Below are 27,466 nucleotides of genomic sequence, written 5' to 3' on the forward strand. Positions count from 1 at the left end.
CGCCATTGCGTCGGGAGTACGCCAGCGTTGGTGAGTCTCGTCGTGGCGCCACTGGGTGATGTTGAGCAGCTGGCGGCGGTCGTCGGGCCACTGTGGCGTAGGTAAGCGTCGGCTCATCTGCCGCAACCACGGTGACAGGGGCATCTGGAAGGAACGCTCGCTGAACCTTGTCCCGCACAACCTCGGCAATGGAGATTAAGGCCGGGCGCTCAGCAGTCGGCAGAAGCTTCTTAAGCTCCTCCCGGACGACGTCGCGAATAAGCTCTCGAATGCCCGGGATGCCGTGGGCAAGGTAGGGAGGCAACTGCGGAACTACGCCGACACCGGGTTGCCTCTGGTAGTGGCTGGCTCGGGCTTGCACAGTACGATCGATGTTCATCGTCTCCGTGACAAATCCTTGAACGGTCGTCGGTGGTTTGCGTACGACCCTACCAAGAATGTCGTCCTTCACGCCGCGCATCAAAAGACGCAGCTTCTTTTCCTCGGTGACCTGAGGGTTGGTGCGGGAACTCAGGCGAAGGACGTCTTCCACAAAGCTCGTGACGCTCTCATTGGGGTCCAGGGTCCTCGATTGCAGGAAGTCTTCGGCCCTTTCTCTTCGGTGCTGAATGGCGATTGTACGCGTGAGCTAGTTCTTGCAAATGGCCCTCGAGGTCAATAGAGCTTAATGGTTTTCGAACCAACGCCTTGCAATTCCTTCAAATAAGAAATAGAGGTTTCACAGGCGCTGTTCGTCACTCCACCCGCTGTGGCGAGCCACGCGTTCGTACTCGTTGATCTAGTCTTCGACGTCCTCGTAGATCTCGCCGAGGGAGAGAGCAGGTGTCCGCGGAGTGACGGGATGAACCACGACGGGTGGGGTGGTCATGGTCGGTATCTTCTTCTGTTTCTCGGGCTAGAGACCCGGTTTGGGGAGTGACCTCTGGTACGACGGCTTCTTCGGGCTTCGGCGTCTTCGGCGAAGGGTATCCTTCCGGGGCTGAGAACGTCGCTTTGTCGGGATGTCTTCGGAGCGGTACGCTTAACTGGCATAGAATGCAACACCCCGCACCTCCACCAAAATGTCGCGAATGACAAAGGACGAGGAGGCGAATAACTGAAGAAACCAAACGTTTAATGTGGCGAACTTGGGGTCAAACCAGAATGAAGGAAGGCTAGCGTTGCAGGCGTTGATGTCGGGGAGACAGCAGCATCGAGCGCTGGGGCGAGACTGACTCGACAAGGTCGGGACGGTTTCTTACCAAGAGTGCTTCACTATCTCGAAGATTCGCCAAAGAAAGCTGGAGTGTCGCGCGAACGGGGCGAGTAGGAACACGTACTTTCTAGAACAGGAAACCAGGAATAAATGATAGAAGTTATGTCCGCAGCAAGAATAAACGAGAAAGGTACGTTTATACTTCAACGTAACGTCGACGGGCGCGGCAGAGCGCAGCGCACACTAATACTGATTGGTCGCAGATATCGAGTTCCTGGTCACCCTCCAATGAAAGGCACGCGTTCTGCGCTACGCTGCGTTCACTGCGCTCAACGTTGGAGTATAAACAGCCCTGAACACTCTCCAAGTCCGTGACCGAGCGTTGCTTTCTTGGCCGTGCGCGCGGCGATCGGTGGCAGCCAGTGGCGAAGCGCTTGAAACAAGCTCATCTCACGCTCTAGCACTTTCTTTCATCAGCTGCTTTGTTTTGGTACTGCATCACTCCGGGGTGACCTGGCTTCGAACGTGACAACGCAGGGCGGCGTAAGCTCACGGCCATCGGCTGGCTTCTTCACGCCCACCGGACATCGCCGCACAACTGTCTTATCAGCGCATGCTCGTGGTGGCACCCAAGAGAACTTAAAAACCGGCTTCAACCAGCAGTCAGTGCAGTCGGTGGCGAAGCGGTTGAAACAATTAAGCTCCATTTCAGGCTCTTCTACTTCTTCTTATCAGGTGAGGATTCATTCAAAACCGTGTTTTAGCGTGTTCTTTTTTGCCACCAACTGAAGTGTTGTACCTGCCATTGTTGTACAGTATGTCTGGTAGAGCGGAGTGCTAGCGTGTCTGGGAGGTATTGCCGAGGAGCAAAAGTTTATGTCGTACTCAGTTTGTAGAAATGGCTATCACTTGGGCCAGGCTTGCGCCAGTATTACTGAAACTTCCTATTCATGCATGGGACAGTGGAGATGTAAGACCTGTCGTACACGAGACAACAGGAGCCGTTCTCAGAACGGAGCAAACTCCTCGGTGAACACGTCGCTAGTCAACCCATCAGCCATGGAGGATCAGATGCAATCATTTGGGCAGAAACTTGATCTGCTGTTGGAAACGAAAACAATCGTAGACTCTCTCCTCTCACTTCCAAAAAAGGTGAAGGAGCTCTTGACGCTGAAACCTACAGTGAAGAGATTAGAAGTCAGCTGCAAGATATGAATATCAAGGTGGACGGGCTCATGGCAAACTATAACTCTGTGCTGGAGACCGCGACAGGAAACGAAACTAAGATATATGACGTCGAAAAGACAAACGAGGGGACTTAAGTGCGACTGTAAAAGGCCATGCAGAAACTATTCAAGCATTGCAAGAGTAAATTAACAATCCTTAACAATACGGTCACCTGGTGAACTCGGAAATTCACGGGCTGCCAAAAACGGCGGAAGAAAATCTGAAACGAATTCAGAGCGACTTGGCAATCAAACGTATACATATATTTTCAAAGACGCAGATATCCAAGCAGCCCACCGTCTTCCTGCTAAGCCGGGGTCAATTCCTATAGTTCTGGTTAAGTTCAGCTCACGTGAGCTAAAGGATTGCTGGCTCCACGCCCGTGGCAAACTGCGTGATTTTGCACAAACAGCAGACGCACCAACGCTCTTTTTCAACGACAATCTCACGAGGCAAGACAGAAAGCTGCTCTGGATGGTCAGAGAACGAGCAAAGCAAAAGTTATATAAGTTCACATGGGTGAAGAACGGGAAGATTTTTGTGAAGAAGAGCGAGAACTCGCCAGTGTTGTGCATTACACGAGTCGCAGGCTTGGGCGCCGGTCTTTAAGTGCAAGCCATGGATTTTTCCGGCTTCCGAGGTGGAGTTACTTAAAAATAATTTCAAAAAACCGCCAAAATTGTTTTTCTTTTTTTTTCTTTTTTATGTTCATGTTAGAAGTATCCAAAACTACTGAGACGCCTTCATGATTATTGTTCGAGATTTGGACACTCTCATCGATGCTTTTGTTCTTATGGAAATAAATGATTATGAGGACACGATGACTCTGTTTTCTACTCCCGGTTACAATCGTTTTGCCTATACGAGAAGGTCTGAAAGGGTAGGGGGAATATGCTTGTACTTCAAAAGTAGTTGGTTCACTGCTAATATCGCGATAACGATCACGCATGCGGAACACGTATGTCTGGAGATGAGCTGCCAAGATTTTTCTGTCGTTTTGATTGCCATCTATCGCCCCCCGTCCAGCAACGCGAATTTCTTTTTGGAATAACTCTTTAATGCTCTATTAGAATTCAGCCAGGCAGGACAGTTGTGTTTGTTAGTAGTCTTGAACATGAATACAATGGATTCCTCGCGTCATGTAGTGTGTTATTATCTAAACCTCTTGGCAACCCACGGTATCGCCAGGGTTATACAGGAACTGACGCTGGAGCAATTTTTAGGCGACAATTTTGTTTCCTCTTGTATTGACCACATTAACGTCTGGATTTTCGACAGCACCATGAAAGCGGCTGTGATGTCAGAAAATTGGCAGATCAATATTCCGTAGCCTGCCTGGTTAAACCTAACTGCAAGGGGAAGAGCTCGAGCACTACGAAAAAAAATAACTATTATTGATCAAGACTACGGCTGGGATGGCATTTTGACTTCGGTGGAAGCACCCATTCCATGGGATACAATAGTAGCCCTATTTATGCAATTTTCGTTTTCATGCAATGAAACAAAAGTAATCATTAAAAGGCGAGAAGGCTGATGAATGGATTAAGTCAGACATTTTAGGTGTTTTAAGGTATACATATTTTCTCTGGAGACGTTGTGAACGTTCTAAGATAATTTAAGTATCAAGGACGAGTTCAAAATAGCCAGGAAAAAGGCGGCCGATCTACTCCGTTCATCTAAACGCCAACATCTCAAGGGAGAATTCAAAAGGCATCGTTTTGATACCGCAAAAGCATGGGAGTGCGATAATCGGCTTTTAGGTAGGACTAAAAAACGCTCTATTAAAGATGTGATAGACAAATCCGTTGTGCCTGCTAGACAGAGCACAATTGACGAATTCAACGCCTCCTTTTCTCGCATATCTGGGGCAGTCCAGGCTCGTGATGACGTTAATAACATTAACTAAGATGAATAAAATGAAGCCTCAGCTTTTCGTACTATAATATTGGAAAGGGAGCTATGCGATTATTTATTTTCGTTGAAGGAAGTCCCCAGGCTTTGACTAGATCAGGATGCTCGATCTCCGGAGGAATTTTTAAGAACTTAAACCTACAGTCATTGCAATCTTAAACGGTATCACTGGCATGGGAGATTGGCCGTCAGCAATGAAATCTGCCATTGTTAACCCACTGTATAAAGGAGGGAAGTGGACGATGTTAAAAGCTATCGTCCAATTTCAATTTTCTCATGCCTTTCACAAATTCCGGAGTAACATCTTTCAAGACTAATGACTAGTTGCGCAAAATAGTTTGTTTTATTATGTGATCACCAGAACGGCTTCGTTGCGGAACGCGGGCGCTTTTGAAAAATTTCAACGACTGCTTACACACAGGTTTTAATAATAATATGTTAACTTATGCAGTCTTCTTCGATATATAACAAGCTTTAGATAGCATAAATCACGAATTTTTTTATTTTTGTTTTTTGTTCAAACTGTACAGGCTAAGATTCGAAGGCCCTTTTGTTCAGATTCTAAAAGGGTACTGTTCAGGGCGGTCATATGTTTCGACATTTAGAGATGTCAAGACCAGTAGAGCTTGCCTTACAGTCGGGTTGCCGAAAGGCTCAGTTTTGTCGCCTTTATTATTTAATTTATACGTGACTGATTTTCTCTTTATTTGCAAGTGTAGAACATCTCAATTCGCGAACGATGCGCTTCTGGTTTCACGTCATGTGAGTTATGATGTGGCTATTGAAAAATAACAGAAATACCTCATTTTCGCAATGAACTGGTTTCGGTCAAACTTAATCAGAGTGAATTCCTCGAAGACTAAGCTAGTTTGCTTTAAAAACCAGCAAAAAAGGGTCGAACTGTCAACTACTGTAGCTCTTCCAACTTCTAGTTGCATGTCATGTGATTGCATTCCTATTCATAAAATGTTCATGCCTTTTTCCGTTCGGAAGATATTCACACCCGCTTTGGCATATAGTTACATACGATACGGTGCAACCCACATTGCAGGATGTTCTTTGCGTTGGCGAGATAGAGTTAAGCTTTCATTGAAGGGTATTTTGAAAAGCATTGCTTTTGACCGGGACGAAGTCTCTAGCCCCCGTATATTTAAATAATTAAACTTACCGTTTTGGGGGTGTTTGTTGAAGGAGACTGAAGTACTGCAACACTTTTGAAACTCAAATTTTGAAACTCCGTTCACTCAAGGCCGACCAATGAGACAATCACTTCGAATTAAGATGCCGCGAATTCGAACTAAGTGTGGGGAACGTACCTTATTTATTATGTGCCTCATATATTCCACAGCATGCCAGAATCCCTATTAGCTTGCACATCAAGACAGAAACTTAAACAAAATCACTACGGAATTTAGACTAGTGAACTTCGGTTGCTAGATGATGGTTACTCTTTTCCCTCAGATTCTTTTTTTTCTCGGGACAGTGCGTATTGTTCTGCAGTATGATTCCGTCTTTCGTTCTTTTTTCTTAATCTCCACTTAATATCGTTTTGTTTTCCTTGAATAAGTGATTTCGATGGTGAATGAGGATTTTATACTCATGTTACACCACGGCCGGACTGGAAGCGCGCGCTCTCTTTCTCTTTATACGGCCTTTGCAATTGGGGCAATCGCCACCTCCCGCCGCAATTCGCGAGGGGGCGCTGTCACCTCACCCCTGGGCTACCCTTTGCCGTTTGAACAAAGCGCGTCTGACAGTGTACCTCAACGCTGTCGCAACTTGCGGCCGAGATTTTATAGCCTTTGACACCTGCTCCTTACGTTTAGACCATCAGTCACTATATAATGCGCTTCTGATGCGCCCAAAACGGTGAATATTTGACGCACATCTCCGAGATATTCGGGAGTAAGAAGTAATAAGTAGAGACAGCGAATGCACTTGCGGAAAAACTATACTCGTCTTTACTTCCAGGACTTCTGTTGCAGCTCAAGAACGGGAGGGCACGGACCCCTTCTACGTGGAGGAACGTTAAATAATAAATAATTCGTACACTCTTGTAACATGTAAGCAGGCCCAATCTATCTATTGCCGTGGTCTGCATCATCATTTCATCGATCGCGCATGAAGTCGGTCAGCTGCTCTAGACGAAAGTGTAGTAGTCTACACAATTTTCGCACAGTGCACATTACTGCCTAAAGTGCTTTCTCGTGGACTTGTGAACATATCCAGCTGAAATTTCGTTTCTGTCCGTGATTGTCTTTGCATGGTTAATCAGAAGTATTCTGAGGAACCGTTGCCAAAACAACAACCTACGAAGCTCGAACAACAGCGCAACGCAGCTCGAAGGGGCTCTCCGAGCGGGGTGAAGTGGGGTGAGGTGGTTGCGCCCCTGACGGCAAGCAAATGAGCTACATACGGAGAAAAAATGCCATTGACTCCCGGGCGATTGCAAAGGCCGTAAGAAGAGAAAGAGAGCGCGCGCTTCCAGTCCGGCCGTGGTTACACATAGTGAATTTGCTACCCGCTTTTGCGAGCCAGGTACACAAGCCCTTGAGGCTCACACCGGCTCATCATTGTACTATCGGGGAAAAATGAAATGCGAACAAAGGAGCGCGTGGCTCGCGGTACAGGCTCTGCGCCGCCTGGAAGTGAGCCTAGGGGCGAGAATGCGTGGCCTACTTCGATGTGTTCACGCCCCTCGATTGGCGCTCTCCCAGCTTCTGCAGTGCGCCTCTCAGTGCGCTGAAAGCTGTCACCGCTATCTTTGCCTGCGCGGCGAGTGCGGCGAGCTTCTTTGCACCGCCCGCGCTGAGCCAGCAAAGATAGCGGTGATAGCTTTCAGCGCACTAAGAGGCGCACTGATGAAGCTTGGGGAGCGCAGAGTTAGGGGCGTGAAGACGTTGGAGTAGGCCACGCACCCTCGCTCCTAGGCTCACTTCCAGGCGGCGCAGCCTGTACTGCGAGCCACGCGCTCCTCCGTTCGCATTTCATTTTTCCCCGATAGTACCTTTTGAAAATGTAAGTATTAAAAACAAAACTGTTCTATTCTATTCTAATATAAACCAGGAGTGTACAAACTGCGGTTCGCGAGCTGCATGCTGCTCTTCGCGAGACAAAGCGTGGATCGCGGCTCTCTGGAAGGTGTGCCCCTTTTCCCTCTTGTGTCCCCTAAACAAAAAAAAAACAAAAAAAACTATTGGAACTAAAAAAAAACGCAGTCTTGGCAACTTTGTACAAAACTACAGACAAACAGCTAGATTGCTTTTTGGCACATAGATGTGTCCAGTTAACCTGTTTCCTTTACTGCTCTAGAAATAATTTCGAGCAGTATACGCATAATGGTCGTCAGGTCAGTGGACGGCAGCGAACCATGCGTTCATTTTTATTTAGCGGCTGCAGAAACGTTCTACTGCCTGCTGTTATTTGCTTTAGTCGGCCATAAACCTGTACCCTCTGAAAAGGGATAGTCCCTCTATATATTTTGTTGTTAAAATTGGCCCGCCCCACCCCTTCTTTTTCCAGCTGCTTATCCGAGCTTTTGTGGTTTTCTCTGCGTATCTAACCCCTTGTCACTCCGGCCACCCTTGATACATACCAAAAGAACGGGATAATTATTTGGCTGCTTAATTAGAAAAAAAAAAGATTCCTATCGTTAATCTAGTCATTAAAATCACCGTACTTTTAAAGTGGGATGTCACTAAGTTTTCCGTACTTTGACATATACTTTGGTGTAAAAAACTTTGTTGCGTTATTGCGAACCTGAGGCATGAAACTTCCACTTGTGACAAAATGCTTGGTGTTTAATTAGAAAGGAGATGCATATGACAGCAAATAAAATTTCCACCTGTGGCTGAATAGTGAGCTAAGAATTTGTAAGTGAATCAATAATTTGTTACGTAAACGGTATTTTAACCGCTTGCAATTTTAAAACTTCATACGATACTTAACGTTGACGGACCAAACCTGTCTTTTGCAGCATCCGGGTATCGAAGTTTCCTTCTTGAAACTTGAACACTGAGAGTTACGACAGAAGAATCTAAAGGGATTGATCTTTTTTTTTTTTTAGTGATGAGTGATGGGACCCTAACACGACCGTAAGGTGGAAATAACGCACGCAGCCTGTGAAACCATGCTACCTCGACTTGTGTCAATGTAAGCGCTCCTTCGCAATTTCGAGAGGCATCGGCCCACTACGTTATGAAAGGAAATAACACATAAAGAAAGGATCAAAGGAAAAAAGTACAATGCTGTTATATGAATTTTTTTTTTTTAATTGCAATTTCTTTGGGTTTTTACCATGTACTACGATATGTGCATACCATGTCAATCGGGAGTGTTCGTATATCATTTTCGTCGTCTCGCAACGCTCTCAGCATCCCGCTCGATAGCCGGAAATCTACAGTCAAAGCCATCGGCGCGCATGCTCAGCAGCGGCTTCTTCGTTGCGGAGGGCTTAAAAAAGGTAGAATGCCGGTTTACGAAAACTCCCTATTATTGCATTACCACGTCAGCAACGAAGCAAAACGATGTAAACTCAAACGTTAAAAGCAATAGGCAAACAAAATATATGAACGATGTTTGTTTTCCCACCGCGCGTGAGATTAAAACACTTTCAGGCACTACAGGGCAGGCCTTAACTTACCCGGCCGATATCCCAATAAGATTGTATAGTTCTCGAAGCCTCTTACATATAAGGGTAGATCCTGGCTGAAAAACAAACCACGTTAGACGTCTTACATTTGTTTTCTCTTGTGAATGACACAGTGTTTTCTAATATTAATGAATTTAGTACTTACTATCTCCCGGTACTGTACACATATACTAAATTATATTTTGTGTATGTCTTGTTACGATAAGTTTTATTGTAGAACACTTGAACAGCGCAGTCCAATGTAGAAACATTAAAAGCTGATTGAAGCATGTACGTCCTAGGTAGCTTCATGATGACCTGAGAAAAAAATATATTGTTAATAGCATATTCAAACATCTGTTTCAATACGTGCTCCTGAAAAGGCGAAAGCATGTCATAACTTGTTTTTAACGATGTATAACGAGACAGGCGAAAATATAATAAGATCACCACAGCATTATTGCGTGTTTTTCATATGTTTCTGTTTCTGTAATGCTGGGCGTTTCGGCTTTGGCTTTTATTTTCGGGGCCATTTGGAGTAATTAATCAAACAAATTCACCTTGTAAGAAATCAGCGTTTATGGGTGACAATATAAGTTTGCCATTCTTAAACAACAAAGAACCATACCGAAGCCGAAGTCGCACAAAAATATTATATGCCATCAAAAAGTGGCATTGCTAAAGAAAACAGTGTTTTTGTTGCCTGCTGATACATGGGGCTATATGTAAAAAAAAGTCCAGTACATCGCAAGGGTAGGGAACCAAATCAAAATTAAAGCGACATAATAAAAAACAGCGTAGGAAGGAGATGACAAATGTAAATAGACACATAGAACGCACAAGCGCTGACTCGGAACTGATATTCATGAGAGAAAATTGGAAAGGACGTTCCTACATAAGAAACAAAGAAATAACGAAGAACAATACCTTCACAACGTGAATATCTAAAAAGATAACAAGAGACTAAGCAACGTTTAAAAAGAAAGAAACTATGCAGGCGCACGTGCAAGGCAGATCAGAGGGTCAGGTGAAACTTAATCGTTAAAAGCACTGGCTAGGAAAAGCACTTTTTTCTCATGGAGAGATATCGATTTTTTGCTACCTCAACACTCCCTTATTTTTGCTATGTGGTACGTCTCCACGCTTTCCCTGGTGGGGTGAGCTTGAAATCTTCCCAAAATTGTCGCGGGTTCAAACTTTGGTGTGCATCGGCAGTCCAGACAATGCAGTAGAAGGTGCCCTGCTAAGGTGGTATGATGGGAACCGTAGTGTTCTCGGAGGACCGTTGTTAACGCACCAGTAAGCCTGTTCTATATAATCTTTACCACACGTAAGGGGTAATTTATACACACCACCTACGGTGCATAGAACGAATTTTTTCTAATGTCGCTTCGTGCACCCGGGTTTTGACCACGTTTCTATTTTATAGCGCACTTGAGAGCGAACCCTGGCCATCATCTGAGGGGCTGAAAACGCAATCGAAACTACTGTAAAACCCTTAATGTTCGCGAGCCCTCAATTTTCTCGAATTTCACGAATGGAAGAATTCGCGAAATCTAAGGGCGCGCGAAAATTTCGGTCCTTAAGATTTTCAATGCAGGCGTCTGGAATTCGTGAAATTTAGTGGTCGCAATTTTGTCATCGGTGACCGATTTGCGAAAAATAGGGGCCGCGAAAATAAAGGGTTTTACAGTATATAGCGATTCGCCACATTTTTCAGATTCCAGGACATTTTGCGATCGTATAAAACCACCACCGGGCTGCCTCTCCGAACTTTGGGCCTGTTTCTTGCTCCACTTTTAACATTGCCTTTCAAGGATCCTATTGCCTCAGTTAAAACCTGCTGGGGAAATTCTTAGTCTCTAGGATTTCCAATTGAGCTTTAGAGCTACTTTTACTTGGTGGAAACATGGCCACCAGTGCCGACCCTAGGATGTGCAAAGCTATACCCCTTTTTGTAAATTTGAAATGTGGCGTCGCATTGTGTAGGATACCTTTTTTGATCGCGGAGACAAAGATCAGCTCATATCATTAGTATGAAGAAACAACGAGAAATAAAAAAAAATGTAAACAGCATCCTTAGGTTTCTAAAATGCGAATTTAAGACAGCAATCGCACTTGTCAAAGACATCTAAAATATAGTCTACAAAAATATATTCTCTGTTTTCAGAGCACATAATTAGAAAATCATCAAAATAGCGGAAAGTCTTTCTTTACGGGAAGGCTTCTAAGACAGTCTTCGATGGCCTGAACTACCCTTGACACAAAATGTCACTGAGAGGGGGAGCTACGCACGACCTAATGCAGACCCCTGACTTTTGTATTTATAGGCCGTCCAATGAATATAAAATTCAAACAAAAACTTCCAAAGCTCTCTCCATAAAGGATTCTATGGACACACCACTATCATTTCGTAAATATAGTTCTTTGTCATTCTTCAAACAGAATTGAACTGAGGTTAGCCAAGTATGATGAGGAGGTGAATGGCATCGGTCCAGGATGTCTACACTGAAAACACTATGATCGTTGTAAGTCTCCGTCTTCAAAGATACCACCACTGTTTCAGAATTAGGAACCATGAAAGGATCGGCAAAGCGTAGGCTGGATAGCTTTGCCGATCCAGCCTACGCTTTGAAAAACGTCGTAACCTGGCACTGCCACGTGCAACATTCAGTGGCGATATAGCGAAATAGGAACGGATTCATATGAGTTTTGGCGCTAAACTGCCCCTCTTTCCTCTCCTTTGTGCAGAGTTACGAGAGAAAGGAAAACAGCGTGACACGCAGGTGAGAGAATACAGAACTAAAAAAATTGTAGAGCCCTTCTACTTCACGTGAAGATGGAGGACCAGCGAAGCTGTTATCTATACGACATCTAGGACGATGGCTAGAGGACGAAGTCTAAGAAGCCCTCAAGTGCGACTTCCAGGACCACCTCGAGGACGATGCCTAGAGTACAACGTCTAGGACCACCTCAAGGCCGACCTCAAGGACGACTTATATAACTACCTCGAGGACTTCGCCTAGAGGTCGACGTTTAGGACAACTTCAAGGAGGACTTTTAGAACCAACTCAAGGACGACTTTCAGGACGACCTCGAGGACGAAGTCTAGTGGACGAAACCTAGGACGACTTCTAGGACGAGGTCAAGGACGACTTCTACACCGACCTCGAGGACGACGTCTGAGATGACCTCAAGGACGACTTCTGGGACGAGCTCAGGGCGATGCATAAAATGACGACGCCCAAGACGACTTCCTTTACAACCTAAATGACGACTTCTAGGTCGACCTCTAGAACAACCTCGAAGACGACTTCTTGGGGTGACCTCAAGGACGGCTTAGAGGACGTCCTCGAGGACGGCTTAGAGGATGACCTCGAGGGCGATGTTTAGGACGTCCTCAAGGACGACATCTGGGACGACTTCGAGGACGACGCATAAAAGGGCGACGCTTAGGACGACCTCCTGGACGACCTCAAGGATGTCTTCTAGGACGACCTCGAGGAAAATGCCAAGGGATGATAACAAGGAATGAGGGCCTCACTATCAAGTAATGCCAAAGAAGGCCGACTCAGGCCGATTGCCCCCTATTTATTTTTACTTATTCATACTCGCCACGATCGGTGGGCAGCTTTCTGTCAACAATATCAAAATCCGCGTACGCATATATCCCAGATCTTAGCGCGTAGCAGCTTCGCTGTAAAAAGGCCGACTCGCAACTGGTATTTGTGAGAGGAAGAGGAAACAGACACCACAACGGAACACGTCCGTTTATACGCGGACATGAAAATTCAAAAGGGCTAATATTCAATAATTTTTGTTACCTTACATACCACGATAATCAAAGGAGCCGACCTGTTTCTTCTTAGTTAGCATATAAAGCGGGACCCAGGTAGGTCCCAAGGGGGCAAGATAGGCTAGGACGACCCCCGTAGTTTTCACGTCAGTGTGGCGTTTTAACGCACATGCAGAACCGATGATCCACGCTACCGAAAGTGAAGCACTCTGGGCTTTTCCGACCCATCAGTAAGAGCGAGGGGAAAACCGCCGTTTTTGTCTTTTTTGTTTTGTTTGCGTTCGCTCGTCACTCCAAGCTCTCAGACCGTTCCGCGCGTGCTGAAATCGAAAGTGCGGATTTTACGGCAGTGCTAGCAGTACGGTGCAACGCTGCTGCGCGCTTATAATAATTAGAGACGTACGTATCTAATTTCACAGAGATTCTGCCGAGTGGTGCGTGCCTTATGATGTCGTATTACGGTGTCTACAGCGTGGTGAAGTGGTGTAATAATTCTTCAAAAGAACTCGGAGTGCTCATTCTTCCAGTTTCCAACAGACGACAGGTGACCCTCTATATCAAACTTTTGTCGACGTTTGAAACTCGATCTTTCCATTAAAGCATCGAAATGGATTGCGTATGCAAATCGCCAGGACTTTGGAAGCCTGCCCGGCTTGCCGACGAGCAAGCTGCGCCAGTGTCGTTTGTGCAGCGAGCACTTCGGCGCTACCGCCTTTGCAAGCTGTAGGAAGATTCGTTTGCGGAAGAACGCGTGCCCCACCGTTCTTGTTACGAATCCGTTGCTGCAAGAACTGGTTTCTCCACGTAAGTTCCTGTCAGAGCAATCTTCAGTTAATTTGACAGCTTCGTGTTTATATCTTAGAATCGAGTACCAAAACGCACCTACAGTCAGAGATGTAGTCACACCAAAACAGTAGTTGTTTTCTTTCTTTCTTAATTCCATTGCCTATTAGCGAGTTTGTTTATGGTTTATTTATCGTTTATTCTTATGCAGCTCACCTGCAAGCCTTTTGCTTTATTTCGGTGTTGATTTGCATGTTTGGGTATTCAAAATTTCTGTTTGTGGGAGTTGCTTACAGAGCCATTTAGATAATTCGACGACTAGTGCTTTTCTCTTAGTTTGTACATTAAAGTAATTAATTTCATTTTACATATATGACAACTTTTACTGCGTTTACTGCCTACTACAGTTCTCGGTTCCCCTTGGAGGGCGGTGGACTGCCAACGGAGTTTGTAGATACGAGTTTGAAATACCGCAACTCATTTCAATGGTGTTCAATAAAACTACGTTTCAATGAACGCGCTGTTTCTGTTTTATTGCACGGGTAAAATCACGGGAAGCGCAGTTGTTGTGAAGTATATTGCGCGCGGCTCGTCTGCTAGACCGGTTCCGTGATGGCCGCTGGCAGCGGCCGGCGCGACACCAGTCTAGCAAACAATCAGAAAAAAGGGGGGGGGGGGGAGGGGGAGAAGAGGAGGAGGCGAGGAGGGCGCACGCCAACGACAGTGGTGGCGCCATCTGGCGGTCTTTCGAGACAAGTTTTTGTTTCCGACCGTACGTACGTTCGCCTTTCTGCCACTGGCGCCTTGTGGCGCCAGTTTCTCCTTACCACGGTGGAGGCTACAGCTGCACTCGGCTGTTATGACCTTCAGCTAAAGTCAGCGGCAGTTGAGAATTTTTTTTATTTTATTATTGTACTTTTTTTTTAGCTTGAGAATTTATCGTCATACAAAAGCATTGTTAGCGGTGACCTTTCACCATAAGCAACACTAAAAGTTTCTTCTGTGAGCTGACCTTTCTAGAACGTTTGTAAATACGCATTTCCGGCTAATATAAAGGTTTTTGATTGTGAAGTTCATGTTTTATATTTCTGGTCATAAATAATACTCAGTGAAAGTGCAATTTCAAGTCACTTAAAAAGACTAAACTAATTGCGTAAAACAAATTACGAAACGTGATTAGAAACAAAGTAAAAAATTATTCGGACGGACACTCATGCACTTAGATATTGCCCACATATGCTATGGGGAAACATATAGGCAAGAAGTAAACAGGACAGGCGCTATCTTTCAACAGTTGAAAGATAGCGCCTGTCCTGTTTACTTCTTGTCCTCGTTCCTGTTGCGCTATTTTATATGTTTTACTAAGATGAACCAACTAGCCCAACAACGTACCTTACTAAACATATAGGCCATTTCGTATGTTTGAGTATTTAAAAAAATAACCTGTGCGTTTTCGAAATTGCCTCGTTTCACTGGAGCGTCTCATCTTAAGGGATCTGTCTTTTCGGAATTATATATCTTCCTAACTGGCAATTTCTGTTTCTGGATTTACTTTTGTACACCCACTCAGAGTTTCTGTGGCAATTTGCAGAGACGGACCAAACTCGGAGTATGTCGGGGCTTGCGGATAAAAAGGGCGTAGGATTCCCTAACCTCCAGGGGCCTTCCGCATGGCTATAACGACGGAAAATCGTCCCGATAACGATAAGAGAAGAGAAATCGTTCAGTTGCCATACTAGCGTGGTAAAGGCAGTGGTAGCACAAATTGTGATGCAGTAGTTCTCAAAATCTTTTGGACTGTGAAAGGCAGCATACCGATAGTGCGAAAAAAAAAAAAAAAAAAGTTCAAAAGTGGCAGCGCCGCAGTGTGCCTAGTTTGCAGAGTGCTTCCAACTGCGCAATGAGGGTTGCGTGGATTATGGGCGCGTTTAAATACGAGCTGCAAGGAGGCGACCAAAGCGTGCATCATATTGCAAAAGTCTCTGCCTCTTCGTCCGCTTTTCTCCTTGAACCATGACAACGTGACGCATCCTTTCGATAAACTTTGTCGGGAGCTCTAAAAGGAACCCGTCATTACATTTCACACACACTCTCTCTCTACTTTGACTTGACCTTCTAAATCTATTTACTCAACACCACTAACGCGCTCAAACTAAGCGCACCTAATGTAGCGTATATTTCTTTGTTGTTGTTGTTGTTTTGCCTACTTTTTGTCGCTTTCTGGGGAAGCGAGGTGCGTGCCCATTTTACGGATCAGAGCGCTTCTGAATGTTGGAACGCGCGGTCATTTCTCCCGCCGGGAGTAACACGGGGTTCACGAGGGAGATGTTCGGATGGCACTGGTGTCCAGTCAGTGTGAAGACGAGCGCTGTGTAAGCGTTCAGCTGGCAGTCGGCTTGTCAACTTCCGTTGCTGGCATTTAACCAGATATGGTTACGGGCCATCCATATTACACCTGTGTTAAAACGATAAAAGCTGTTGGTCCAAAGGAAAGAAGCAGCCTCGCATGTGTTGTGTGTTTGTGTGTATGTTTATACAGCCTGAAGTTAGTCTGCCACAACGGTGTCTCTTCTTTCAGCTGTAGGTGAGCAGTTTAGCCAGTGCAGTACAACCTCTAGCCAGGGGTCTTTACCATGAACCACGAAATCGTGGCACACAGCCCATACATTTCAATATATGCTCTGTTCCGGATCAACGCGAAGTAAAGCTTGAGGCAAAAATGTCTTCCCCTTAAGCTTACGTCTTCCATATTTAAGGACAGCTTTAACTCGTGGCGCTTCGGTTTAGTGTAGTGTGCCGCTGTACCATTGAATGGCACCACTGCATCCATCACGGCAAATGAGTCTCAATAAGCCTAGGGCGGCACTTCCCCGCCTGGAGTGTAAGCAACCGTATCACTCGCTCGACATGGTGTCAGAAGTGGGTGGGATCCATCTCCGCTGTTCCCGTGCCTGCGGCTTCGACACACGGCTCGGCCACGCCGCTGCCACTTGGCGTCGAGGCAGTCACCTTCCTTTCGCAATGGCCAACGGTGAAGGGTCCGCTGAATCCGCCACTATGTTTCTACAAGGCATGGTACTGCGGCGTCCACCACCACCGTTTGACTTCGACAACCCCAGATATTGACACATGTGGCTGTTGCAGTACGAGGATTACTCGTTCACCACCGAACTCTACACCGCTCCGACGGAAGTCCAGGTGCCCTCTATGTTTTACTGCATGGGCCGACAAGCCAAAGAAGTCCTCGCGATCACCAAACTGGGAGAGCGGACCTCAAGAACGTCGCCGCCGTCAAGGAGGCGTTCACCGACCACTTTGTCCACCTACTGAACGAGCTGTAGGAGACAGCGCGTTTTCACCGCCATACGCAGCAACCGGGTCAGACGGCCGAAGCATTCTTCACTGCGCTCCGAAGGATGGTCAAGCGCTGCAACTACCAGTCGACCGACGTCGAAGACAAGCTCGTCCGAGACCGTTTTCTTTTGCGCTTGCTCGACCGAAAGCTCTCGGACCAGGTCAGTCGGAATACGCGATTTCCTTTGCACGAAGCGCTCGTGCACCCTTCGCAACATGAAGATGCTGATAACGAACGGAAGGGAAAGCCAGCGCCATGTGATAAACCAACGAGCTGTGCCCTTTCTTCGGGCGCGCATCACACACTCGCCCCGACTGTCCGGCTCGTCCCGCGTCCTGCATCTTTTGCCACTAGAATGGCCACTTCGTGAATCTGTGCCGCAAGAAGAAGCGCGTCAGTGGGAAGCAGAAACAGAAGCCTTCGGCCAGCTCCATCGAGATACATACCGTACGGAAGAGCACCCGGACGTGAAGTTCATCAAGGTACTCGAGGATGGGTGCTCATTCTCCTTCGAGGTGGACTCCGGTGTCGAAGTTCCCGTCGTACCCAACACGTTTATCGGCGTCCACTCTAAGCTTCAAGAACCCAAGGGCCAGTTGAAACGCCCTGGCAACAACACCCTGCCAGTCCTAGGCAGTTACGTCTGTGATGATTGCTGGTATCGCCACGGCGAAGAACAAGCAGCGCGCTCTGGGAGCGCGTGCCAAGGGAACGCAGATTGATATAAAAATAATAGCCTAAGCCCGCACGCTGTCGCTTCTTGGCCATCACGTTACGATTGGTGGCAACGGTGGGATGGCCACCGAACCTGTACACCCCGTTCTCCCGGACGTCTTCACCGGTGAGGGAAGCTTTGAGTCATGGGCAAGGCTCCCCTCCGCTTACGCGGCTGCCAATGGTTGGGACGAGGCCAAATAGTTTGTCCACCCGCAGACACGCCTCCGAAGATGGGCCTTTCGCGTGTTCGAGTATCTTCCCGATGAAGACAAGGCCACTTTTCCCGCACTAGTGAAGGCGCTGAGACTTCGTTTGGCGTCAGCGGGCCAGCGTGCTGTGTCTGCGGCACAGTTTCGGTTCCGCGGTCATCAACCCAGGGAAGCCCTAGACATCGACGCCTACGACCTTGTAGACCTTTTTGGACAGGCTTATCCAGAGATGCCACTACAGGTGGGTGACCCGATGATATGGGAGCAGTTCATTGTGGGTCGCCAGTTCGAGCTGCGTGGCAAAGTCCTGGCCGCTGACCCTGCAACATTTGAGAAAGCTTTTGAGATAGCCTCAAGGCTAACATCTATTGGGCAACTGTCTGCGACTACAGGGACACCAATACTGTGCGCCGCCATGGGTAACACTTCAGAAGCCACTACGGGACCCACGGGCGATCTCATTGCGGCGTTGACCAGCGGCGTGGCCGACCTTCGCGCCACAGTGAACAGTTTCATCGAGTCGCAGAGTCACTTCCAGGAGCACGGCCAAAGCTTTCCCCACGGAAAAACGCCTACGAGGTGACCACGATGTTTTCAGTGCGGCGGAACTGGCCACCTCGCAAGGTCGTGTGCAAACCCTAACCAGCGTGCGCCACGGCGAAGTTACAACCTTACAGTGGTAAAACCTGGAAATCAGGGAATAATTCCACACCCCCAAGTAACTGTGAATGGGGAAAGTGGGCAGAATATTCATGAACATGCTTTTTGACTCCAATTCGTCAGCGAACATTTTACGAGGCGACAAGTGGCCTGAGCTCTCGCGCGACAACACTGACCTTGAGTTCACTCACTGAGAGGGAGTCATTGGCCTTAACGGTGCCGCCTTCGAACTTTGGGGAACATGCAGCTTAAACATTGAGGTTGCAGATCTCTCGGTGAGCCATCCTGTCATTGTTATTCTCGGCAGCCTACATAAGTTGGTCCTGGGACTGCACTTTTAATAAAACACCGATTTTGGGTTGACATCAGCAAGAGTTAACTCGAACGACAAGTAGAGAGCCCGTGTGCACACACAAAGAGTTCAGCTTTCTGACACGTCGGTCCTGCCACGGAGGAGCGTAAACATCGTTCCCGGGGTCATTTCCCCGAATACGGCAGAGTTCAGTACAGGGCTTCTCAAACCTCGCCCGGATCTCCTCGTGAAAAAGAATACTCAAGTAACCTGGAGCGTTTTGAGAGTGTCCGATAAGCTACCAGTATGTGTCTTCAACCATTCCGAAGGGCCGGTTACCTTATTCAAGGGTACAAGTCTCGGAACCCTGCACGCTTTTGACCACCCTGAAGGCGAGTACTCCGCTGCTCCACTTGACAAGAGGCACACATAGGCGGCACGAGACAGCGTCCTCCCTGCGGCGAAAATATATAAATGGACACTCACCTCGCTGCAAGATGAGCTTGCCGCATCACAAGACCTCCAGTGTGATCAACAAAAAGTCATCGAAGGTACGCCTCTTGACTTTGAGGATATAATTTCTCAAGGTGATTGGGACCTGGGAATAACGTGTTTTGACGCATTCGATTGACACCCGTGCAGCAGGACCAACCGCGCTGCTTACCTTCGAACCGCTGTGAAGTTGTTACCGCGAAAACGCATGAAATGCTGGACACGGGAGTAATTCGACCTTCTAATAGCCCATGGGCGGGGCCGGTCGTTCTGGTGAAAAAGAAGGAAGGAAGCTTGCGCTTCTGCGTAGATTACCGTCGCTGAACGAGGTCACACACAAGGACGCATATCCATTGCCTAGGATCGACGGCGCTGTCGAAGCCCTCAGCGGTGCTGAATATTTCAGCACCATCGATCTGGCGTCAGGATATCGGCAGGTGGAGATGTCGACGTGGTCTCGTAAGAAAATAGCGTTTGCCGCACATCAAGGACGTTTTGTATCTAATGTCCTTCCATTTGGGCAGTTCAACTCTTCTGCGACGTTTCAACGGTTCATGCAAAGGACCGCGAAAAAATTTCACTTCTTTCTTTGCTATCTCTCGACGATCTCATCATCTTCAGCAAAACGGAAGTAGAACATGTCATGCTCCTTCGATAAGCTCTGCAGGCGTTGAGAGATGCAGGTCTCAAAATGAAACTTTCAAAGTGCCGCTTCTTCAGCAACAGCGTTTTGTACTTGGGCCACAAAATTTCAGCTACGGCAATCTGAACGAACGAGATAAAAACAGAAAAGGTCTCGAAGTGGCCACAGCCTTTAAGCGTCGTGGATCTTCGCACGTTCTTAGGACTTGCCTCCCACTACCGAAAATATGTTGCAAACTTTGCCGGCATCGCTACCCCGCTTCACAAATTGTTGGAGAAGCAAGTTAAATTCATCTTGACACAAGAGTGCCAAGACTCCTTCGAATAGCTCCAACAACGCCTAACGAACTCTCCAGTTTTGACGTTTCCGAATTTCAACCTACCCTTTATCCTCTACATGGATGCTAGTGAAAACGGTATCGGCGCGGCACTATCCCCAGTACTGGGTAAGGGTAATCGTCTACGGCAGTCATACCCTTACCAAGCCTGAACGCCGCTGCAGTGTGACCAGGAAAGAAATGCTGGCCCTGGTTTATTTCGTCGGTTACTTTAGGCATTACCTCCTTGGACGGCGGTTCACCTGCAGGACGGATCACAGCGCACTTTACTGGCTACACAGCAGCAGCGAGTATGACTTAATCGTTTCGCGTCGGCCGGGAAAGCAACATGGTAATGCAGATTCGTTGTCCCGACGGCCTTCCCCGGCGAAAAAAGGCCAACATGTCGCGCTCATGACAGTTGCACAGTCTTCATTCACCATGACAGACCTTCCAGAAGAACAACGAGGTGACCCGCAGCTTTCGCCCATCATCGACGCTCTGCGTGCAGCCATGCCGGCGGGAGAGATTTGTCGATGCAGCGCGGGAGTGCTCTTCCGCAACGGGCAGAAGCTAAGACTCATCGACGGCTGCCTCCATGTGGGCAAAAACACCAGAGTCAACCCCAGTTCCCGTGGTCCCCGAGACATGGACACCGCTGGCCATAGACTCCGTTCATGATGCACCGGGGGGCGGGCATCTTGAGCGCGCCAAGACACTGAAGAAGGCCGCAAAAAGGTTTTCTGGAGACGAATAGCTTCGGGTGTAGCCTACTGGTCCTCGAGATGTTTTAAATGCTCCGCTAGTAAGGCAACAAACACCAGACCACGAGCACCACTGATTCAGAAAGCAGCCACCTTCCCTTTTGAGCGCGTGGCTATTGACATCACTGGTCTGTTTCCAACGACGCAAAGAGGTCAGAGGTGCATCTTGGTGGTGATCGACTATTTTATTCTATGGGTTGAAGCGTTCCCTCTAAAGACTCAAGAAAGCAAGGAGGTCACCAATAGCCTCGTCCACAACTTCTTCACTCGCTACGGGATGCCGTCAGCACTACACTCTTACCAAGGCAGAGCTTTTGGGAGCAACGTCTTTCAAGAAATGTGCTCAATTTTGGGCATCCGATAGACAGGACCTCCCCTTACCACCCCCAGTCGGAGGGATTGGTTGAGCGATTCCATCGCACGCTGATGAACAGCTTCAGTGCGTACGTCATTGAGACACAGACCGACTGGGACATCTAGCTCCCTCTCGTCATGATGTCCTATCGCTTAAGCCTGCGTGAGTCGACTGGTTACAGTCCTCATTACCTGCTCTTCGGTAGAAACACAAATATTCCAGCTGACGTGCTGCTCCACGTGCGCGCCCATACTAACTTGGCGTCGACGTCCAATTACGAACAACACGCATCGCGTCTACTGGCAACATTACAAAAGACTCGCGACCACGCAATTGTGAACGACATGAAAGCAAGGGATGCATTGAAGCGCCACTACGACAGCACGACCAGTGAAGAAGACTACGAAATTGGCGACAGAACTCTGTCGCCAATTTCGTAGTCTTCTTCACTGCTGCGAGGACAGTCCTCGAAGTTATATTTGCCATGGTTGGGTCCATATGCAGTCCTCAAGAAGCTACCTAACCGCGTGCACAAAATCCAGGAAGAAACAGGAAAAAGGAAGCGGCGGGATGTACACCACAACCGTTTGAAGCGGCTAGCCGATGGAAAGAAGCCAGTCTTGTTGCCTGCCAGGACGTTATCACACGTCACGGGTAACGATCTGCCTTTACCTGCACCAGCACTCAAAACCTTCCCTGATATAATCATCGCAGAAAACGAAGATAATAGCCCGACTCCTACTGGCCCAGCATTCCCCGACTACCCAGACATAACAGACATTGAAGGTGATGATCTGTACGTCGATGCCCTCGAAAGTCTACCACCGGTACAAACAGCCGAGGATCCGCAACTGGCCGACGCTCTTGAGAACCCACCGCTTTTAGACATCCTCGACAACGAGCTTCACGTTGACTACCAAGCATAGGAAAACGGGGTCCAGGGCACTGACGGAGGCCAGCACAATACGCCACCAGCGAACGGTGCCGAACTCCTGGACGACGATCAACTTCTAGTCGTTGTTCTTTCGCCCCCTGATGACGTCACTCCAACAGACAAGAGGGCGCCACGGGTAGCGCGGGCCATACCGGTCATACGTGAGAGGTCCGTCTGGGTCGGAATGCAAGTGTCTTCGTTGCGCTTCGGTGTATGGCACAGTTTCTGCAGTCGCTAACTTAGACGGGAAGCCCCATGCTTGACTCTATGGGACCTCACTTCAGCGTTCAAAGATGACTTTTAAGAAGAAACCAAACTACAACAACTTAGAAAGAATCTTGATGGTTACATCGGTGAGGAACTTGAGTGGGAAGCGGTTTTAGATCATTTTTAGGCTTCTTGTGGAGTTGTGGGCTGTATAATATATTCTCTTGCTATATACATGTGCCGCAAGTTGCTTAAAAGCACAGAATGCTTTGTGTGTAAACCTGGCATTGATGTACTCCTCTTACGCTCTCAGAAACCTTAGACGGCCGTTGCTTATTGCAAGACCCTGGGGAGGCTCATTCAACCCATGACTAGCATTTTGGTTCTGCTCCGTGCAATGGAGATGGAATTTCAAAAGCATTGTAACAAAAGGAATGCTTACGAGCTAGCAATAGTCAATGTCTTAGACAGCAACCAACTGCCTGTCGTTTCCTTGTCCTAGCCACAAAGATTACAAAATTACTAAGATCTTGCACTATTATGCTGCACTCTGATTGAAGCAGTATTCCAAACATCAAAAGAAAAACGAAAACAAGACATATCACCTCAGAAAGCTCTCAAAGCTTGTGCGACCAAACTGAGTGATGGTTTGTAATGTTTTGTTTGAGGTTATTATTTTTTTACAAGTGTTATAAACAGATTTTCATGCCTATAAATATGTCCGATAGCTAGTCTACATGATATTTCTTGAATAATTTGCGGTGACAACACATCGCTGCACAGCATGAACATCACTGCTGTAATGTTTACGACATCCTCAGATTTCTCACTTTGAATTTCGCAATGAATTCACGCACATAACGTGTAGAACATGCAAGTTGCATGGGTATGAAAACTACAGAGGAGGCTGCAGCAGCATCCGTGTCAATAAGGTCAAAGTTTTTCCTGAAACTTTCGCAAATAAACCCGGGTAGCATCCCACAGACTCGCTCGCGCGCGAAACTAACATGCCTTGGCATTGAGCGCTTCGGAGTTTCCTGACCGAGTACGCCATGATAATAACTTCTACTCAGGCGTTGACAGGCGCAGAGTTAAGTCGAGCAGCTCTCCAACGCCAACGTCGTTTCGCACGCGAGACAAGCACCGAAATCGGGCTCAGGAGGCAAACGTTTGCTTCGTTTCGTTGGAGTTTAGACCACGACCTGCTCGTAATTTGGAAAGCCCTTCAGCTTTTCAAAACGATCAACATTGCTCAACAAATGCACAATTAGGCTACGTCGAAAATGAGGCGCGCACTCCGTTCAGGGCAGAGCGCACGGAAATTGGGCTCGGCATGCCCTGGGGTCGTGCAGCGCCACCTGCTGACGTGCCCATCAACCATGAACCAAGTTTCACCACGCCGACCGGCCTCGTTGAGGGTGGAAGCACCGTGACCAGGTGCTTCCACCTGATGGAACCCTATTGAAAATCGCTCTGATGGGACTTCAGGATTTTTAAAGGGTGTGAAGGGGACTTCAGAAAATTCTCAGATGTTTGAAGGGCGTACCGATATTTCCTGGTGGGTTCGCTGGCCGCGTCAGAGGCTCTCCTGAAATTTCTGAAGTACCCTTTACAATGCCTTGAAATGTCTGAAAGCCGGTGAAGCACTTTTCTAATGGGGTCGGGAAAACCTTCAGGCTTCTTGAGATCTCTGGGTGCAACGGCTTAGGTGGAGAAAACACATTTCACAGAATAAGAACATAGCTGCTTATTGTCCGCGACTGGAATAAATAAGTATTTGGAGAATGTTTATCGTGCGTGTGTACGGACAGAGTTTTATTACTGCTCTTCTATCAAATACGAGTGGGCTCCTAGACCCGTCTGTCACTGCCCGTCAACGACCGCCCCATGTAGAGAACTGACGAGCCGAGGGCCGAGTGGTGTTGGCCGAGCGGCGTTTCGAGGCGAACGAAATGCTGCATGCTCGAGGGGAAATCCGTGCAACCATGAATAATAATTCTTAAAAAAAAGCCAAGAGCAGTGCGTTTTCCAGGAACAGAAACTCACACGGAAGCGACTCGTTCCGGGAACCGGTTCCTTCACGGGAGAGGGTCCCCAAAAACCAACCAACACTGGAAATCTCTTCACCCGGCGGTGGGGAGAGGGTGCAGGGCTGCCAGGCCAGCGCTTGGCGGGAGAGAGTGGCGTGTACAAACGGGGTGGCCACCCGCCAGTATAGCCATTTTCTCTCTGCTCGTGGGCGGTTCCGTTTAGCCCACGAGCCGCCGTGGATGTTTGGAGCGGACCAATTTTCTCCAGGAAGGTGAACATGCATGGCTTTGAGAGATCGCTCCTTGGTCTGTTTTGATCTGTGCAGTTTCTTCCTTGGTCACGCAGGTGAACCACAGTTCGGCGTTGGCCGCCTTCAGCACCGCTCGAGCGCCATCGTGTTTTGCGCATTCAAGCAGATAGTGGCCGGTGTCGGCTTACCCGCTGGAAAGCCTGGCAGTCGGGGTCAACGTCCCCCCATATGTTGTGCCTGCCCACCGGGATTCTGCCACTGTGGGTCCTCAGACATGGATGACGGCCGCTGTCCGGACTTGTTCTTGCGCCTCTTCGTCCGTCCGACTTCAGAAGTATCCAGCGAGCAAAAAATACGCCGAACGCCGAAGACGCCTGCGCGACGTCATTATGGACAAAACCGTGACTCTGCTCGGGATTTCTCAATGGCGGCGGGTGCTGCGTGCGAGTTCATGGTTCTCGTTAAACGTGCTTACTGAGACTTGGTATTTGTCCATGAGGTGCACCTGCTCGGTTTTATTAGCTGAACTAGCGTACACGAGGAATACACCCAGCGGCATTGTGAGCACTTTGAAAGATATTTTTCTGTGAGATAAAGAAGTCAGTTGTCCCTATTTGATATGATCTCTTCCGTCTACAGCTCCTTGCGCCGGGTTTGTACAGACGTTGCTTTTTATTGCTTTTTTTGCGTTATATTATGCATGTAATGCTAAATGTCTGCAATAAATTTTGAATAATGTTTTAAACTGCATTTTTGTCTATGGTTCACAGCCATTTGGGCGTCTAAAGGGTTGATGGGCTAAAGGGTCTGACGGGTTGAAGGGCTGTGGGGCTGAAAGGTTTTTCTATGGGGTATCCATGAAAGGTTTTTCTGTGGGGTATTTTTGAAGGGTTTTGAAAGCCTGTGAGGTCCCATAATTCTTCAAGGCTGGCGGTCGATCAGAAATATTTTCAATAGGGAAGCACCTGGTGGTGCGTTCCGCAGGGCATCTAAATGGTAAAAGTTCTGGGGAATGCACCACCAGCCCGTCTGGCTCCCCCACAGCTGCACAGAAAGCCATGACCTTAACAGCGCCTGGAGAATCAGCAGCCGTGCCACTCACACGGCATTCCCCGATTTTGATAAAATCGGCACCGACGTTCACTTTTGGGGTTTTATCAGCAGATTCTAAAAGCATGACAGATTTTACATCCTCCCGTTACTGTTCTGCGTGGACGATTCCTCAAAATACTCTTCTTGTCTCATTGGCGCGCTCACAAGTGTGTTATATTTGCTGCGCTGCTCCGCGGCAGATGTTTTGAAGGCATTGAATCCTCCTGATACATTCTCAACGTGGCCCAACGAAGTCAGCTTCTGTGCGCACAAAAATTCACATTCGCAAAAGGCCACAGGTTGTCGATCGCTTCCAACGTGAAATAGCAAAGTGTCAAAAGTTCAGTCTGCGTCCGATTACACTTCGCCGGGGCCAAGACGAAGAAGAATACTGCAAATCATTAGCGCTGACATTGGCGATTCCGATAAAAAACGAGAAATAGAGCGACAATAAAGCAGAGAAAGGAAGAAGACGAAATGTTTAGACGTGTTTGTTTTGCTTCGATGATATAAAATTGTTCAAGTACTCGTCAACTTTCCGTTTTACGGTACGGATTGCTGGTGTGTGCCTGCTAGAAACCATGCTAGAAAGTGAAACAAAGTACAGACATGGCATGTCATGTTTTCCTGCTTCCTCGTGCTTAATATCCATCGCAAGTAACATAAGCTCATGGGAACCACAGATTATTTATGCGTCTTTGGTCCGAAGTACCGAAGCGACCGTAATACATGGGCCATTTTCCTTTAGATTTCTGTGTGAGCTGCATAGAGCCGGTACTGGGTTTGTAGCAGACACGACACTATTTTTACTACTGTTACAAAAAAATATGGCGTTTTTTGTTTGTTTTTGTGGCAACGGCGTTTTCAATTAGACAAACTTGTTTTTGTGTTTGCGTTACAACAATAACCGCCGGCCAAATATGTACCTTGTACCTCTTTGAGGACCTAATGTACCTTGTACCTGCCTCTTTTTTAAATGTGTACCTTTTTGGGGGTCTAATCATAACTCACGGTTCCAAAAATCTAACCTCACGACAACCTCACGACCATCTAACCTCACCAAAAATCTAACCTCACGAAAATTTGACGTGTCCATTATTAGCCTTTTCAAGATAATAATTAAAAAAAAAATCACAAGAGCCAAGCAGGCAGAGTTTCTGCTAAATTTCAAACTGTCTAAACTTCCTGTGTAAACTCCCTTCATGTGCGACGATCATACTCACAAACCCCTTGTTCAACACGCGAACTGGTTATATGTAGAGTACTTGCTTACCTCGGTAGCGTTGGGGAAATCGCCGTCGCATATAGGTTTCTCCCCTTGGCTCTGAGCTAAGAGCTGGGTTGCGAGGAAAAGGGCAGCAATCATTGCGTTTCTCCAGAATCACAAATGGCAGTTTGCGCCTCGGATGATATATATACAGCGTTAAGGCTACTAACAATGAAGGGAGTTCATTGTTGGTAAACTTCTCCGAAGTAAGCGCCAACTGGTCTCCGCCTTAGACAAGAATATATATATAAAAAAAAAAACTTTTCTTTCGTTTTTTTTTAGCGTTCCCATAATATTTTTCCAAGTACAAGGAAATATTCTGCTGAAGCATGTTTTGTTC

At 47.4% G+C, this 27,466-nt stretch overlaps 1 protein-coding gene across 1 annotated transcript in view; it reads right to left on the reverse strand.

The window, feature by feature from the left end:
• LOC115325088 overlaps positions 1 to 27,225 on the reverse strand; it is a 60,689-nt gene extending 33,464 nt beyond the window's left edge. Inside the window, exons 1-3 of the mRNA XM_040216758.1 lie at positions 27,133 to 27,225; positions 9,130 to 9,281; positions 8,976 to 9,040 (exon numbers count right to left, since the gene is read on the reverse strand). Of these exons, the coding sequence (XP_040072692.1) occupies positions 8,976 to 9,040; positions 9,130 to 9,281; positions 27,133 to 27,225 (310 nt within the window). The remainder of the gene's footprint in view (positions 1 to 8,975; positions 9,041 to 9,129; positions 9,282 to 27,132) is intronic.
• Positions 27,226 to 27,466: the final 241 nt, after the last annotated feature.

This window comes from Ixodes scapularis, unplaced genomic scaffold, assembly GCF_016920785.2.
Source record: "Ixodes scapularis isolate PalLabHiFi unplaced genomic scaffold, ASM1692078v2 ptg001200l_1__unscaffolded, whole genome shotgun sequence".
Taxonomy (NCBI): Eukaryota; Metazoa; Arthropoda; class Arachnida; order Ixodida; family Ixodidae; genus Ixodes; species Ixodes scapularis.